This window comes from Coccomyxa subellipsoidea (genome assembly GCF_000258705.1).
Source record: "Coccomyxa subellipsoidea C-169, whole genome shotgun sequence".
Lineage (NCBI taxonomy): Eukaryota > Viridiplantae > Chlorophyta > Trebouxiophyceae > Coccomyxaceae > Coccomyxa > Coccomyxa subellipsoidea.
In genome coordinates, this window is record NW_005178040.1 from 1,979,354 (window position 1) to 1,996,904 (window position 17,551).

General features: G+C 54.7%; 5 protein-coding genes across 5 annotated transcripts; 2 read left to right on the forward strand and 3 right to left on the reverse strand.

Moving 5' to 3' along the window:
• Positions 1–1,820: 1,820 nt before the first annotated feature.
• COCSUDRAFT_40205 (hypothetical protein) lies at positions 1,821–4,155 on the forward strand (the record flags this gene model as incomplete). Its single annotated transcript, XM_005650514.1, has 6 exons — positions 1,821–1,937; positions 2,171–2,415; positions 2,601–2,765; positions 3,089–3,311; positions 3,448–3,654; positions 3,934–4,155. The coding sequence occupies 6 exons, from the start codon at positions 1,821–1,823 to the stop codon at positions 4,153–4,155; spliced, it is 1,179 nt and encodes a 392-aa protein (XP_005650571.1).
• A 2,713-nt stretch (positions 4,156–6,868) lies between these two features.
• Positions 6,869–11,617, forward strand: COCSUDRAFT_83615 (hypothetical protein; the record flags this gene model as incomplete). Its single annotated transcript, XM_005650727.1, has 13 exons — positions 6,869–7,010; positions 7,326–7,452; positions 7,739–7,802; positions 8,099–8,176; positions 8,352–8,423; positions 8,649–8,780; positions 8,982–9,089; positions 9,573–9,745; positions 9,997–10,143; positions 10,317–10,412; positions 10,633–10,826; positions 11,043–11,191; positions 11,486–11,617. The coding sequence occupies 13 exons, from the start codon at positions 6,869–6,871 to the stop codon at positions 11,615–11,617; spliced, it is 1,614 nt and encodes a 537-aa protein (XP_005650784.1).
• Positions 11,618–11,996: 379 nt separating this feature from the next.
• On the reverse strand, positions 11,997–12,191 carry COCSUDRAFT_10967 (hypothetical protein; the record flags this gene model as incomplete). Its single annotated transcript, XM_005650515.1, has 1 exon — positions 11,997–12,191. A coding segment is annotated over one exon (195 nt), but the record flags the coding sequence as incomplete, so codon positions are not given.
• Positions 12,192–13,034: 843 nt separating this feature from the next.
• COCSUDRAFT_61021 (hypothetical protein) lies at positions 13,035–14,112 on the reverse strand (the record flags this gene model as incomplete). Its single annotated transcript, XM_005650516.1, has 5 exons — positions 13,035–13,231; positions 13,349–13,412; positions 13,523–13,678; positions 13,840–13,950; positions 14,089–14,112. The coding sequence occupies 5 exons, from the start codon at positions 14,110–14,112 to the stop codon at positions 13,035–13,037; spliced, it is 552 nt and encodes a 183-aa protein (XP_005650573.1).
• Positions 14,113–15,501: 1,389 nt separating this feature from the next.
• Positions 15,502–17,400, reverse strand: COCSUDRAFT_13105 (Mak16 protein; the record flags this gene model as incomplete). Its single annotated transcript, XM_005650517.1, has 5 exons — positions 15,502–15,741; positions 16,264–16,426; positions 16,664–16,837; positions 16,947–17,161; positions 17,374–17,400. 5 exons carry the CDS (start codon positions 17,398–17,400, stop codon positions 15,502–15,504), a joined length of 819 nt encoding a protein of 272 aa, XP_005650574.1.
• Positions 17,401–17,551: the final 151 nt, after the last annotated feature.

The window sequence follows — 17,551 nt, forward strand, 5'->3', positions numbered from 1 at the left end:
GAACAGTGTAGGTTGCCCTTGGCGGCTGCAACCTGGAGCCAGTGGATGCACACTGCAATTTTGACCACAGTGGTCTGCCCTAACATGCCTGCCAGATTGCAGCGCTGCCTGCAAGGTTGACGTTGTTCAGAAACCAAATGCAAAGCTGGGGTAGCACTGCATGGGTTTGTCTTTCCCACTGTGAAGTGCAGCCTGTGCAGGCCTTAAGCCTCAGATCTGACTGAGAATAGTTGACTCCCCAGTGAGCGCCCTCAATGTTAATTGAATGCTTCCATTTGAAGCTCACTGTGAGCAGGCTTGCCTGCTCTGACAGGGACGGCCATTGTGAGATTGGCGGCCTCAGGCTGAATGGTTTCTAATCCCAGCTGCAGCGCTGGCGCGCATGTGCATGCTCCTTGCTGTTCACACTGTTCAATGAGACTAATGAAACACCAAAGTGATCTGCATGCAAACTGTGAATGATCATATGAAATTTATGTGCAGACGTGTAAAGCTCCACCGTGACCGTGTGACACCGATTCGCCGAGCGGAGCTTCAACTTGACCAAGCAATTGCAACGTTTGTCCATCATGTTGATCCATTTGGAGATCCAGTCATGACTGATCAGCTGCAGCCACATGGCCATGGGCAGATGTCCAGTTGTCTGGCATGAGCTGAATTGAGGGGTCGAACAGGCTGCATTAAGTGGGGCGCCTATGCCCTGTAGACCTCCCGCCAAGATGCATGCTTTCGCCAATGAATTGCCGGGCGCTATCCGGAAGCTGCGAGACCCCCCGCCTCGTTTTGTCAGACTGGGAAAATTCAAGGGACCCCCCGACAGACTCTGGAACAGGTTCGGCACTTGTGGCGTTCCCTGATTGTCTTCCGGATGGAGGCACTCGCGGGCACGCCTTTACATTGACCATTCATTTCACGCCTGATCTCCTCTTCACTGCCCACTCCAACTTAAGAACTTCGTTGCTCTGCACTCTGCAGTCGGTGTTGCTCACGGCCACAATCGCTGCGTGCAAAAGCAAGGAGTTGCGAAGGGGACGTCGCAGTGCCCGTGCTCTTCTGCCAAGAAACGCCTGCAGTGAGCGGCGGGTGGAAATTTGTTCCAGTGCTGCGATAAAGTTCGCATCCAGCGCCGCAGCCTGCATCAGACGGTGAGCAGCCAGGCTCCAAAAGAGCTGCCCGTTCCGGCAGCTTTGATGCGTCGCTCCTCCACACATCTTGCTAAAGTTTTCTGGGCGAGTGGAGCGTCTTGAGACGCAAGCCTGGTGCAGCTTTTAGAAGATTGCCGAACAACTCGATTGCCGACCTGTGCTCGCCTCGCTGCGATTCCCTGTGTCCCTCTGGTTTTGGCGCGTCGGGACTCTGTGCACACCATCTTCAGGGCTGTGACTTCGGTGTACGACGCCCCAAATCTTACGGCTCTCTGTTTTGTGGCATTTTTGTGGGTCGACATCAAGCTTTGTTCATCCTAAGGACAGGTCCGGGCAATACGGGGTGTCGGCAGTCCAGTTCGTGCAAGCCGGAACTGGCGGCGATTGCTTTTTAGGCTGGGACGGCGTGAGGGGCTGCGTCAGTGGTTGGCCCCTTAGATGGACTCAGTATCAGCTGCGTAGAGCATATCGGGAGGCTTCGTTTTAAGTTTGTCGAAAAGTGTCTTGTGGGGCTGGTGCATCGAGTAGCTAGGATTAGGGTGAAGCCGGAACTCGTGCTGAGGGCCCCTCTCAGCAGTGTGTTGCCATCCCTGCAATTTTGTATGTGACATTCATATACTTGCGTGTCGCAGGAACCATCAGAGGTCTTGATCTTTGTCGCGAAGCTCGGAATCCATGACTCCTTTCGGCGCCCTCATCGCCTTTGTGGTCACAGCAATCAGCGCTCCATTGGCGACAGCTGAGTTTTCATGGTCCAGCGTGTCGAATAAGGACAGCCTACAGAAGGGAGAGGTGAGTCTTCGTCCCGCAGCCTGAGCAGATGTTTGTGAGCCTGCAATTGAATCTTTTAGAGAAGAGGCGTCTCCGCTGAGAGGCAAGATACAGCTTGTCGCACATGGGAGATCATCAGATCCCATGTTTATGTAGCCTATGGGGCTGCAGCGCCTGCTTGTGCCGGCGTGCATTTGGCCTTCACCCACCAGGGCTTTACACCAGAACTCATCAGGCAGATCTGGTCTGCGCAGGGCACGTTCTATGGGCAGCAGGACGGGCAGGATGCACAAGGGACCTGCAGCTACAACGAGAACTTTGCCAATACAGTGAAGCTGCCCTGGAGCAGCGGCACTGACATGACAATTGCGCTGAACGATGCCCAGTTCGAGAATGGCAACGGCTGTGGGCTCTGCATCAAGTTCAGAGGCACCGGCGCCGGCCTCGGCACCACACCACCCAGCACCACCGAATGGAAGACCGGCTTTGTCAACAACAGGTGCTTCACGTCTTCACTACAGCGTCTGCTGCTTGGTCTGGCCTGCACCCCGAGCATGCATGCATCTGTGCACCACTGCCTGTCTCGTGTATTTGTTGGCCCGCTCCTTCGGCCTGCATGCACCTGTGCACCACTGGCTGCTTTGGAGTCTCAGGGATGCTGATATGCAGCCGTGCTGAGCGCAGGTGCCCCGAGTGCGCCTTCGGCGACATCGACATGAACTCGAGGGGCGACGGCCGCTGGAAGGTAGAGTGGTACGCGGTGCCCTGCAACGTTGCCGACACCCCCCTGCGCTATGACATCGTTGTCAGCTCCTACTACTGGTTCTCCCTTGTCGTCTCCAACACCAGGTGTGCTACCTGGCCATCTTTGCTGTACTTCCACCCAGCAAGATACTTCTCAGCTTGAGCAGGTAGTGTTGCCACCAAATAGAGCACCACATAGAAGTCAGCATATCGAGTGGTCCAGTGCAGAGTTGTGCCTTTGCTGATGTGACTGCTCTGTGGTGATGTGGACGTAAACGGGCGGCAGTCTCTGTGTTGAGCTGATATTGGGGGCGAGTGTATGAATGGCCCAGTCGTGCGCGTGCTTGCATAGTCATGATCCTGTGATGGGGTCTAAATGTGCCCGGCAAATGCGCAAGTTGCTGAGTCATCATGCATGCTTGCGGCAGGGTGCCCATCGCGGGGGTGGAGGTGAAGCTGAACGGGGAGTGGTTGCCGCTCAAGCGCACGGTGAACAACCAGTGGCCCTACTACAATACCCACGGGCCCTGGCAGAGCAGCTTCCCCATGCCCATCCGTGTGACCTCCGTTACGGGCGAGACCATTGAGGACACCATCACCTCTGCCAAGGGCGGCGACGGCGCCAAGCAGTTCTCCGCTGTCGGCGGCTCGGTGCGCCTTTTGCTCCCTTCTGAACAACACTTGTCAGTAACACCCCCGGCAGCATCTTTCTTGTGATTTTTGCTGACCTCTTAGCGTGTTTAGCCCTGAAACAGTACTGATTGTGGGGCTTTGCTGGCGGCTGCAGGGAGGCAGTGGCAACACCACGAGCTACTCAGCGTCAGCGCCGTCTTCCTCCTCAGGCTCATCTGGGTCTGGGAGCTCCTCGAGCCCCTCACCAAGCAGCGGCAGCAGCCCGTCGCCGGCTGCAGGGCCTTCATCCTCTCCCGCCAAGGCCCCCTCCAGCGACAGCTCCTCACTGTCAGCTGACGGCAAGATGTACATCATTGACTATGTGAGCTCCCCAGCCTCCTGCCACCCCCTTGACTTTGACTTTCTAGATTTTCCAGTGCTCTGTGAATCCAAAATTAGCCTCAAGCCGTCCAAGTTCATGTCTTTGCCCAAGGACCCCAAGGAGGTGCTGGACCCACAGGCCAGTAGGATCAAGGGGGCTGCATGCCAAAGGGCTGCAAATAGTGCACACAAGAATGGCCTCGTGAGCGTGTGTTCTGTGCTCTTGGATGACCAGGATCTGAGCAGCAGAGCCTGAAGGACAATTGCCTTGTGCGCGCAGGGCCAGTGCGGAGGGAACGCGCTGGAGTGCGGCAAGGGGTCGACAACACCGTGCATCTCCGCTCCCTGGCCGTCAGCCGCCTGCAAGAGCAGCGGCTGGACCTGCAATCGCTACGACGACGGCCTCTTCCAGTGCCAACCTCCCAAGAGCCAGTCCGGCAGCAGCAATACCAACTACGCCGCTGTCTCTGTCGGCGGCCGGAGGCTCTTAGGCGCGCACTGAAGCGTGCCGGAGGGTGCTGGCGGTGCTGAATTATTTGAAGGGCGCTGAGCAGGACCCTTAAAGTGGACACAGAGAGGAGGGGTTCCACAGGAGTGCTACGTGAGACATCATTATTTTTTCCGCACAGTGGAGGCTGCACAGAGGAGACTCACAACCAACGAATGAACACAGCTGGAACCGCTCTCAAGTTGGCCCAGCACCGGGAGTGCGTTGCGAAGTCGCAGCCTCCCGGCACCCCATCCTCACATTGCGGAACAGCATGTAGCACGCCAGAATTTTTTTGGGGTCGCAGGATCCGCCGTCCTGGCCCAAAGCCGCGCCCTTCTGGGCGGTGCCCCTGGTGTTTTGTTTTCTCTCTCTGGATTGTTGGATTTCGAATCTGGCTCCAGGACCTGCGCAGTATAGCTTGCTAGCCTGCGCATGCCCTGGCTGCCGCTCTGTATTTGTCTGTGTGTCCCAGCAGGCCATCGACCAGAAAATTCGGTCTTTGTCCACAGTCAGGCGTAATCTTTCTTCGGAGGGCCCTTTTCCGGAAGGTAGTTCGGTGCAGAGGGGAGGGCATGCAGCGGGCAGTGCATGGGTCTCAAAGCAGAGCCAGAGGCCACCTGCTGCCCTGAAGTGACAAGGCAGGCGAGGGGAGAAAGCTAGACTTAGTCACCTTTGCGGCTTGCACCAGTCATGTGCTGATTTCGGCAACAGCAGCGCTCCTCCTGAGCGTGCTGACCATTTGCGCAGTGTTTGTATCATGGCAGGGGTATACTTACGCCCTGGAGGTAGAGTCATTACTGGTGGGTAGTCATCCCGGGCCCTGCCCCTATGCCAGGGGCAGCCCAGTGGGCCCGCTCAGGGAATCCCAAGCAAACCCCCAGTCGTCCACGTGAGAAACATTCCCTGCTGAGCACTAGTCAAACTCATGCTGGAGCGAACACATTGCAGTCGTGTGTCAGGTACATAATTTACCGGCTGGTCTTTTCGGGCATGCGTGTGTGATATATCCGCTGTATTCTTTGCGCGAGGTTGGTTCCTTGGATGGATGGCCATACAGGGAGGCTCCCATGATGGGTGCACCCTATTGTACCTTTTTGGGACACCTCGAGAAAAACTTAATATATGTCGGGCAGGCATTGACATTGAACCATTGAGAACATTTAATTATGAGTGCTACTGAAATTCTTTGTTAGTCATGGGCCGCTGTTGGCTGCATTGGCAATACATCGTCGAGAATTGGGCATGGGATTTCATTTGCTGTCGATCAATTAGTGGGCTGTATGGTGACTGCATGCATTGCAACAATGTCAAAAATTTGACTATGTTGAGACTGCTCTTGTAACCAACATGTACTTCATACTGCTGGCTCCAGTCCTATGAAAGGACTCCTTTCCGCTAATTTCATGATGTTGATCACCTGATAACACTGAATATGGGCTTGTGCTGCAAAGAGAATTGATCCATAATAAATCTACATGCATGCAAGCAGCTCCTGCAGGAAAGAAGAACCCCACGGTTCGATTCCTACATCAAGTATATGCAGATGGTCCTTAGGAGCTAATGATGGGTGGACCCGTGGGTGGCCGCTTTGCTTTGGTGAACACAGGGCCCTCATTCTAGCATTTGGCAGAGGACAGCTGGCATTGAGAGCTCTTGACCGACTGTACACCTTGATGTATTACCTAGCAACGCGCACATTTTGACGTGCGAGCACAATTGAACTTGGGATTCTGTACAAGGCCTTGATCGCTGATCTGGTATTTAACCATCAATGCGCGCTGGCTCATGGTAATATGGATAAAACACGTCGCGAGGTCCTAATTCCGGGCAGTCTTCTGCCTTCAGAACATCGTGGCGAGGGGCGCTTTCATGTGAGACAGCTTGCCCCTGGTGGTTCCCAGTGCCACTTGTTTTGCTGTGTATCGACACCCCCTTCGTCCCCCTTTCACACCGATAAGTCGGCATTCTTATCTATCTGTACAGAAATGTCCATTTTACATTAAACTTTCCGCGGATCGCAAGGTTTAGCGACATTCCGCGAAAACATATTTCGAGATTGGCTCAGCAGGGTATCGTGACGTGCGTGAAGCGCTCAAATGCGGCACTCGAAGCATTCATATCCATTTCTGACCTTCGGAATGTGCGCATCAAGCTCCCATGGGAGGAGGCACAGCAGTACTGTCTGGACGCGCCCAGTGGTAAGAGGGCTTCCCTTCCTTGCAGCGAATTTGATTCTACCCAAAGTCGGGTAATACCTCAATTCACTAAAACGGTAAAATATTAGTCTTTTAAGAGGGAGACTTGGGGTACTTCTCAGGGTCAGATTGGAAAAGTCAGAAGAGGGCCAGAAGCAAGAGGAAGCCAGGAGACTGGCACAACCTGCAGCTGCCTTTCACGCCTGCAGCACCAGCTGCTTCCAGCATGAAAGAAGGCACCAAATTTTGCTCTTTGAACAGGCCACATACTAGAGCGGCTGCGCAGCCCAAGGCAGAGCAACCTCCCACAAAGCGGCCACGAGGGAGGCCTCGGAAAGCAGGCACCGCTGTTCTGCCCCCCACAGCCGTGCCGGTGCCAAGACGCGGCGCTGCGTTGCTGCAGCGCATATCGGAGATCTCAGAAGACACATGCACCAGGTGTGCTATCCCCAGAACAGAGTAGCTAGAAAGAAATCAGCGCCCTTTCAAGCCATTTGCTGCACGATAGATCTAGGGCTAGAGAGCAGTGCATGTGGTTTGACAGGTGGGTGGTAGGGACGCAGCTGCTGGCCAAGGTGCGCGGCTGGAAGTGCCACTGGCCGGTGGTGGTGTGGAGCGCTCGGCTGTGCCTGCGCAAGGACATGGGCCAGCTGCTGGAGTCCCACAAACATGGTGCGCTGCCGGCCTGCCCACTTTCCCAGGAATCATTCCCTTTGCACCCCCACATTGTGCCCATGCAGCACCTCTTATGAGGAGGTGACTCTTCCTATGCGGCCCCACATTGTGCCCATGCAAGATCCATGTGAAAGGGAGGAATTTGGTTGACGTTTGGGGTTGTACATTTGGGTGATAGCTTCTGATAGCAACGTGCAGCTAGGGTGAACCAGTACTGAGAATCCACCTGTCAGTGGCACGGGGTCAGGGAGACATGCAAGTAATTGCGCAGATGGCGTGTAGACAGCAACGACACATGGTTGGTGTGCACAGAGCGGGTGCTGGTGCGGTTCTACGGCGAGCGCAGCATGATGTGGGTGCGGCAGGAGGATCTGCGCAAGGACAGCCTGGACGACGGCCATGTGGCCGACATGCAGGACTGGGAGCGCCTGCACCGCAAGTACACACCCCTCTATTCCATTGCAATTTCACTGACCTGTCAGTTTACAGGGAACTCCAACTCAAGTACTTATATAGTCTTGCCTAGGAAAGTTACAGGAAGAGGATCTTCTTCTTTTGCTTCCCCTGGTCTCGTTCGGCCATCTCTATCTTGGGTGCCACGTTGCATGGCTGGTTTCGTCGTGACTATCTTGTTGAACCGCGGGCTTGAGGGCAAAGCAGGATGCAGATGTCAAGCACTGTGCGGTTGAGTGGGGGTGAGAATGTGTGCTGTGGCGCTGTGGCAGGCCTGGGCTGGTGCAGTCGGTGTTGGAGGAGCTGGAGGGTGCCTGTGGCGAGCCGGCGGCCGAGGTGGCGCGCCTGCAGCGCCTGCAGCAGATACACTCCTTCTCCACCTCTGCTTCCTGCACTCTCTGCCTGGAGCCAGGCACGTCACACCCCCCTTCACATTTCCTTCAAAACTTACAGAGACGCTTAGTGGCAAGGGACTTTCAACTTCAGAGTCCCCTGTTACCAGAGCATTTGGCATTTGTCGGTCAGTACTTGTGGGGCCTGGCACGAAGGAGAGACTGGTGGGGTGCGGTGTGACAGGGGCAGAGCTGCACTGCGGGCAGTGTCAGAGGGCGATGCACACGCTGTGCCTGCAGCAGCCATGCCTGACGCCGACCGACCTACCAGACGGCGCCTGGGACTGCCCCTGCTGCGGCCAGGCCAACACCTGCCTGGTGCATATTCAAGCTACCTCTTGAAAACTGTTTTCCACGCTGGAAGCCGGAGCTCTGCACTGCCGTAATGCGGTGCATTTCCGCTGGAAACGTGCAGGGAATGAAGTTGAGTTGCATTTGAGACGCTGCAGGGAAAGCAGTGCAGTTCTGAAGCGGCCTGCTGAGTCAATTGCAGGGGGATGAAGCGGAGGTTGACACAGAGGAGAAGGTGGAGCGCATGGGGCTGACGCCTGACTGGATCATCCAGGTGCCCGTCTCCTCCATGCAGAGTTCCCTCCTCCACCCGTCAAACCCAGCCATTGCTAAAACACCATAATCACTAATCTTGTCAACAGGGTGCTGAGGAGACGCCGCACCCTATCACCTCCTTCTTCAAGCAACAATTGCTCAGCAACCCCAGCCGTCTAATAAGATCTTGCAACCCGTGATGTCTGCGTTAAAATTGATCAGAGGGATCGGTGCACGCATGCAGGCGGCGTCTTTTGTGGTGTTTCGGCTGCCGCGGCCGACGCCGGAGCAGCCGTTCATAGCAGGCCTGCTGGATCCATGCACCAACTCCATGGTGGCGCCCAACATCCCCGCCCAAGTCCTCTATGACAAAAAGGTCCGCCTGCATATCTCAGCTTCACCATCTGCCATATTGTATTCATTGTTTCCCTCTGTGTTGCTTTCGGATGCCGCCCAACTACTTGCAAAAATTGATTCTAATTCCGATCCATTCATCCAGACCACAATCTCCAAGCATCCGCGGTTGAGTATTGCAAAAACTCAGCTCCTGACTGCGTGGAAAGCTGCGGCCGTGCAGATGAACGGGCTGCTGATGAGCAACAGCTGGGCGGGGTTCCATGTGCTGCTCAACCCCGACTACTCGGCCGCCACTCAGTGGCGCTTCGTCAATCGCGCCATCGACGAGGTGGAGAACGACCGGGTGCACCCCTGACCCCCAATGTCCACCCAAAAGAAGCACAATTGCCTTGCAATATACCGAGGAAGTTAACAGCCTTTGAATGCAGCTTGTCTGCAGATGCACCATGCCTCCTGGCAGGAAAATCATGTAATACTGTAATGATAATAATATCGGCGATTCCAGCAGAAAAGAAGCACCCTTCAGCACCTTCCCACCCAAGGGCATGCATGCAAATATGAATCCCTGATGTAGGGCCAGCGGTGCCGGCACCCTAGAGTGGAGTGAAGGCCCCTCACTGAAGCGTCTCTGTGCTTAGACAGATGGTGCCCACCCACCATGCATGCTCAACACATCAAGCAGACATTAGGTGCACTGTCCAGGGTAGACGGAACACAACCTGTGTTGGAAGAAGCAATTGGAATAAATTCATCACGCGCATTTATTATGCTCCTGTCTCAGGAAGGTTGAGCAGGAGGGGTGGTTGCGCAGGTGCCGGCGGTGCTGCTGGTGTGCCGCAACAGCACGGACACGGCGTACTTCCAGCGCCTGCGGCCCTACCCGCGCGTCATGCTGCGCCGCGGCAATGCCCGTTTCAAAGATTATGACAAGACGCCCATTGGCTTCGGCGTCGCCGTCTTCTGCATCGCCAAAGCCCCCGCCACGTGCGCGCCGCCACCCCCTGTCACGATAAATCATGAACCTGTATGTATTTTGAATCAGCGATTAAGACATAAAACCACCTGGAAATATGCGCAAACTTGGTGGAATTCTTCAATATAAGATATACTCTGCTAGTGTGGTCTTCCTGAGCTGGTCACAGGCACTCTCAATTGTCAGATCATGGTGCAGCAGAAGCATCGCTCGTCAGTGTCATGTTTGTCAAAAGGACTTGATGTCAAGATGTTGGGTGCAGGGAGCTGTACGAGCGGTTCTTTGACGGCTTTGCGGCGATGGGCGAGCCCAACATCCCCATAGACAAGGCGCTGATGCAGAGCACTGCATTCTTGGAGCTGCTGGGCCGCCTCAAGCGCCACTCCGAGGAGCACCAGCGAGACCACTGGTCTGGCCCCTGCCCCACCATGCTTTTATAATTCTCTTTGGTCTCGACTTCATTCCTCATCTGCTGTACCTTTGCTGGTTGTCTATGTTCAATTAGATCGCTTCTGGGGCAACAGCTAAGAGTCCCAGTGCAGGGAACGTTTAAGCTGGCTGAGGGCTTGCGGTTGGGTGCAGGATCCAGTGCAGCCTGTGCGTCCAGTGGCGCATCATCGCCTATGAGACCCTGCTGCAAGTTCGCAGCGACGCCTCGTGGACCTGTGCGCAGCTCAGGTGATCCGCGCACTCATCTTTCCAGGTCTGTGAGTCGCCACAGGCACAACGTTATTTGCCAGGCAATGTCTATTCTGTGTTCATCTGTACACATACACCTGGGGAACATGCTCGTGATACTTGAATGCGATCATGGAATATATGGAACAACTGGGTACGCAAGCTCTGACTAAAGATTGCCGAGCAGGCCGCCATTCTCCTCCTGTCGGACACCGTGCAGCAAGCGCGAGCTGGCCGGCACCCGGGGCTATGCCACCATCGGCTCCTCTGAGTCAGCGACGCCGGGCCAACCCAGTGACGGCCCATGTGCCGGGACGGCTGCGCACGAAGACCAGCCGGCAGAGGACGCGTGCACTGCTGTAGAGGCACCTGGCAGCCTGGAGGCCTGCGCCAGCACCAGCATGGATGCTGCGGGTGGAGCTTCTTCAGAGTCCTCCTGCGCAGCAGCAGCCGCAGCTGCCGACCCGCCCCAATGCCCCTTGAGAGCATGCACCGACAGCAGCTGCTCAGAAGGGGCCGTCCAATTGGAGACAGATGCTGCACCGGGCGATGCGCCGGGCGCATGCAACAGCGACCCCGAAAATGCGGCACACACACTGGCGGTCCCCACTTGCGCTGCTTGCCGCGGAGAAGAATCGCTGCAGCAGGACTCGCAGGAGAGCGACACTTGCCACCTGCAGAGCTGCCAAGTCAGAGCGCCAGTGCAGCAGATGCAGCCAGCACAAGCGCATGCTCCGCAGCAGCAGGAAGCTCCCGTGCAGCTGGCGCAGCAGCACGCGGTAATTGCATTCACTACATGCGGAGTGGCTACCAGAGCCGCAACTCCCTGCATGGAGCCGGCAGGGAGCCCTGCGGCTGAAGGAGGCTCTCTTGTGTGCAAACCACCTGCGACGGCTATAAGTGGGGATGACTCTGCTGGCGGCAGCAAAGGCTGTGAGAGCGTGGCCCTTTGTGCAGCCGCCCCTGCATGGGCCTGGGCGACACAGCACCCGGCGGCACCAGGTGTCGCAGTGGATTTTCCACCTGTGGGACAGCCAGGCACAAGCAATGTCTCCGCACTTGGGTCCCGGCAGGCGGCTGGGCCGCAGAATGAGTTTTTGCAGGCTGCATTACAGCGGCTGCCGCCTTCTCAGATCCTGTCCACAGGTGGCCTCGAGTCTGCCGGCGATGAAGAGTGCCAGGTAGACGCCACAGCAATTCCTTGACAGCCGGATTTATTTAATCAATGTGGGCCAACAAGCTGCCATGCTTGCCGAGGCTTGTTTCTCACAGAATATTATTAACCAATGTAATAGGAAGTCCTGAGCTTGACGTGCTGGTCTGCTCCCTGCAGCAATTGAGCGCCATAGAGCTGGCGCGCAACGCTCGCATCGCGGCAAACAGAGCGTTCATGGCCAGCGTCAGCGCATCCTTTACTACCACAGGCTCTGATAAAAGCAATATTGATGGTGGTAGCCTCCCGGTGGACCACCCCCTCGTGCTGGCAGCCGCCAGGCAGCTGGCAAGGACGGCGGCGCTCGAGCAAGCCCGACAACAGGTGCACAGCATGGCCCACTCATACGTGCAGCACATTTTTGTGCACAATACACTCTGCGAGGCGAAGACCTTCGACAGCTCCGAGAACTCGATCACTCCTGTGAAGTAGTAAATCAATGAGCAACCGAAGAGCAACAGGCCTGGCGAGAACACCCCTAAGAGGAAGTACTTCAGCCCAGCCTCTGTTGAGAACTTAGATTCTCTCTTGAATGCCGCTAGAACATAGAAGCAAAGGCTTTGCAACTCTATGGCAAGATACATGGAAATGAAGTCTGCTGCTGATGTAAGGAACAGCATGCTCGAGTTACAAATACTGAGCACCCTGCCCACGGTTGATTGGGTCTTGCTTGGATCTGGCGAGTCCAACAAGCTATCATTCAGTCAGGAAGTTGTGCCGCCTGTGAATGCAGGTGGAAGCAGCAGAGCGGCAGTGGCACACAGGGCAGCGCGTGCGCAACATGAAGGCTGCTGAGCTAAGATCCCAGCTGGCTGCTCTGGAGGAGCAAGGCTTGAGAGCAGAAGAGCTGCTGCAAGCATCCAGGTTGACGTACAAGCAATTGAGAGAGGAATATCGGCATGAGACCGTGTGCTGACACCTATCACCTCTGGTACTGCGAACAATTTCTGCACTTCCGACTGTCCTTTACAGGAGGTTCATCGCAACACTTAAAGCAAAGGTACAGCCATTTGATTTTCATACATTTTCCAAAAAGTTTATGCCGAGTCCTTGCAGCTTTCATGCATGTGGGAGTGCGCTTTTCCAAGCACATCATGATCATGCAAGAACAAGGTAATTACTGCCCGTAGCAAGAGAAGCATGGGCCTGCCATTGTCTAAAAGTGAATACATTCTAATGGCTGCAGTGGCCCAGTAGACACCTACCTAAATCACACTGGCAACCATATCAGCTGTACATGCTTTATCAAACTAATGATTAGTTTTAATCTAATGATGTACAACAAGCACAGGTACTGTCTTTAGCTCTTATGGAGCTCATCTGCAGAGCACATGAGGCAGACATTGTTCAACACCGCAGAAGCCAACACAGCTGCAGGGCATCGCCTCCCGGCTTAAGCATCTCAAGAGTCACATGCGGCGGCGGTAAATGACACTGTAGGTGGCCGTCCTGCCCCCGACTGTGATGGCTGACTCCACGCGCAGAGTGTTGACATCATCCAAGACATAGAAGAGGTCATAGCCGGTGCCTCCATGCGGCTCCGGCCAGACCAGGTCTATCCTGAAGGCTCCGTCTGTGTGCAAGCTCACCCTCCCGCGCGCCCCACCTGTGCAAACAGAAATTGTCGGCCTTCTCGCTGTCTGTTTGAGCAACTGTGTTCCACCCAAGATCAGGTGATTGATGTTGAGGGAATGGATGTTTGGGGGTGAGATGATAATCTGACCTCTCCTCAGATCCCTCCTCCTGTGCTGCCTCTCCTCGCTGGTCAGCGGATACTTCTCCCTCACCTGGGCACAGCACTTCACATTAACAACCTGCCCTTCCACATAATCAACCTAATTATGTCTATCGCTGACACCATGTGTGCATCGAAGAAGAGTGCTGTGGGGTTGGGCACCTTGAACCAGGGGATGACGCTGGTTATGGCCATCTCGAAGGTGTCATCTGTGATGCTGATCTCCACGCCCCTGACCAGATTGATGGCCTTGCGGATCAGCCCGTTGAGGCCCATCAGATCCATCGCGGGATCCATGGAGTCCGATGCATCCTTGTCCTTTGCAGCCACACATTTCCATCATTCGACAATTGCTTCAACCTACAAAGCGCTTGCGATGCCTTCCTGTCTTGTAATATCTCTCCTCTAAATTCACATGCAGATTGAATGAAACAGTGTCAGGTGGAGGAAGGCAATAGCCTGCCAATTGAGAGGCTGACCTTGAGCCACATGCCGTTCAGGTTCTGCGCTGACTGTAGCGAGGCAGCAGCTACCGCCGGTGACTGCACCGCCGCCGCCACCGCTAGCGCCAGAGTGGACTGCTCCTTCACCTGCGATGCGCAGAAAGTCTTGAAGGCAAATGGCTGAGCCCTCAAAGAGCCCAATGGCCCTGGACCCTGAGTGTAGAGGACGGCATGGGACCTAAAAGAATAAGTGCAGAGATGAAGGAAACAAAGCTCATGGCTCACCGTGGCATAGATGTGGGCAGCCATGACCAGGAGCAAGCAGGCGCACACTGTGACAGCCGAGACAAGCAGGTCTGGAGTATAGAAGGCAACACCTGCACATCACGTGCATTCTCTTATGGCCTGTGAGCAAGGCGCTGCTTGGCCTTGGCATGTGATGACAATGTTGCATTAATGCAACGGGCGTGCTCATCAAGACATGCTCTTTAAAACACAGACAGGACAGGAGTGCACGGTGGTGAAGCTGTGTGCCATAAGCACTTCCTTACTTGTCAAGACAGCAGCAGCAAAGAAGGTACAAAGTCCAAGAAGCTGGAACAGCTTCTCCTGACCCATGGCTGCAAGTGACACCAGCTTTGTCCTTCCACGCACTACAGTGTTAGAGGAGGTCTGTGCCGTTGCCAGAAGAGTTGACTGTGAGCGCTGCTGCAGATACTCTTGCTGTGCTCGCCCTGCATGGCGATTACTATGGCTATTCCATGCAACCAAGGTCACTGCAGGCCAGGACAGCAGTGCAAGAGGCAAATGAGACTGAAGGCGATCCCAATCAGGGAACTCACTGGCTCTCCGCTTTCTCCTCCCATTTGCAACAGTCTTGTATATATCGACGGCGACGAAGGTCACCAAGATGGCTTCCCTGATCATATTGAGAGTGACTAAGCTGACTTCCTCAATCGATCATCTCCTTTGCATCGTCCCTTCTCGTTGTCCAGTGCATCCAGCAAAGACACCAATGTTGCCGCTCTCACATCTCACTACATGCAAAATGCTTAATAGATCAATTAGGCGGATGGTGTGGAGGTATTTGATTATTTGCACAAAATGTCCAAGGCTAATGATTACGTCTACTCAAGATTTCGGTGACGCCGCAATAAGCTTCGCTCCATGCGATGGTAGAAAATGAATATAGGAGTTTAGCTTTATATTTCCATCTGGGCCCAACAGAATTGGCGTTTCCAATCAGTGAATGACATGTTACCAACTTAGGCACTCTGCCTTGCTAAATTTAGGACTGAAATCTCTCACACTTCTCATCCGTTGCATATGTCGTGCCCGATCAGCTCCTTGGAACATCATCTCACATACAGGATGGCTCGAGCTTCCATGTGTCTCGAGACCTCCCTCCGTTTGAAACAAAAATTATTGGCCTGGTGCACAATTTGATGAAATGATGATGTTGGACACATGTGTACAGCTGTACAGCTACTAGCAAGATGATAATTGATTCAACCTGGGCCAACTGGCAAGTAACTTTGGGCACTGCCTGTAATGATCCAACATGATGACCACCTATGATACACAGCAGACAGAATATTCATCCATTGTTGCAGGCAATAATGGGTGTGCAGATATCAACTGCCTTGAGTGGGCTGCCACCCAATTCTCGCCCATAACACCCACTCATTGCTAAAGTCATCACCAGGCAGCCTGTTGGCGCGCATTCCCCGCCCTCTCAGCTTCATGCTCCACCTCATACTCTATGTTCAGCGGCCGCCGCCGTTTAGCGCCCGCAGCACCCCGACCCCCGGCGGCCGCCGCGGCGCCGCGCTTGCCCTGGGCCGGTCTGTCATGGCCCTGCCCGGCCGCCTCGTCATCCTCGCTGGAGGAAGCTTCCTCGTCAGAGCCATCCTCGTCACCCCCACTGCTGCCCGGCTCCTCGTCGCTGCCAGCATAGTCCTCCATGTCTTCGTCCTCCTGAACGAAAGGAGACACATCTCTGTGAGTCACTTCTTAAGCCGGACACACCACACGTCTCAAGAGTGCACTTGCCAATCAGTGCCAGGCAATACCAACATTCTGTTGACAGGGAAAAGCATGCTTGTGACAGCTCCTCCAGGATTAATTCTCCAACAGAAAGAAAGAGTGGAGCATCACCGCATCAAAGCCAAGGTCCTCCTCATTGACATACTCCACCTCCTCCTCTTCATCCTCATCCTCGTCATCATCCCCCTCCACATACTCATCCGCTGCTGCATCACCCTCCTTGATGGCCTCCTCCTGCACGCACAGCGACAACCCATCTTTATCCCTGGTGCGCATGCGCTCATTCCCTCCACAGACGGTCAGCTCTTTGAAGAGTCAACAAATGCTTAGACAACACAGTGCCCAGACCCATTCCATGACACTGCTGATGACATGCTGTGAGCACGTTTAAAGTGAGCAGGTGTGCAGGCTGACCTCGGCGGCCTCCAGGACCCTCTCGTAGACCTTCTGGTCAAAGTTGTAGATGTCGCCGTAGGTGCCCTGCTTCAGCCGGTTCAGCAGCTCCTGCTCGATGCTGGTCTCCAGCTTGGCAGCCGTCAACGCCTTGGCCTCCCTCCTGGCATCCCTCTTCTCCGTCCTGCATCAGACGAATCACAGTGGCGACCTCAGAGCTGCCTCACCACAATGCCAGGCGCACCACTCTTCCGCAAAGATTGCCCTGAATGGCCTTGCAAAGAATTTAACGCCGTTTGTTCTTGTGTCTTCATGCAGGCCCTGCAGCCAGTTGCGAAGCCTCCCCTTTGTCAAATCAGGCCCTCTTCATCAATGTCAGGTGATGATGCTGCTTGTGGGGAGCATGGGGAGGAAGGGTGACCTGGCAGGGAGCGTGACAAGCTTGGGGCGGGGCTTGAGAGCGAGGCGGCGCATGCGTACGAGGTACTGGGTGATCTTTGTCAGCCGCTGCTTGTTCTTGTGCACCAAAAACTTGGGCCAGAACGCCAGGTGCTCATCAATCTGCTCCAGCGCTTCCATGTACCTCTTCTTCAATCTGCAGGGCACAGCGCAGCAGATTCATTCAGACTTGAGAGGTTTGAGGGGTCGTCCCTGGCATAATAGGATGGGTCCAGTCTGCATAGGTCCACCACGGCTGAGCTGACCTGATCTTCTGCCATAGATTCTTGGGCGTGTGTGCGCGCTCGATTGTCTTTATGTAGAGGTACAGGCGGCCATCCTCCTCACGAATAGTGGCATATCTGCTGTTTGCCAGGGGGCATGATGACCGGTTGCAGAGTCCTGTCACGTTGTACTCATTTCTGCAGAAGTTCTGGGTCTTGGTCTTGACCTTGTACGTACAGTGTCCATGATTGATGACCTGCGCCCAGGCAAGTGCAACAAACCTTACTTCTAGTACTCTACATTTCTAGCACCATATGCGCAGAAATCAGTAAGTCCCGAATTGCAGGACACGTTAGTATGGTAAATTACACGTTAATTGCTATTGTCGTGCATATCTTCTGCAAAGTAGACGTGAACGTTGTTTCTACATTCCCAACCAAGAGCCCAAATCGCTAGCGAAAGTCTCACCTGCCAAATCACTGCATCGTTCTGCATGATGCTGTCTTTATGTCAACCTCTTCGACCACTGCTAAAGGGAGCACAGCAAAGAATAGCAGAATACAGCCGTGGACAAGCACTTTCCCTTCGTCTATTTAGCTCACGATCACCTAACCCTTACGATCGCTATTGAACACAAGAGTGAGTA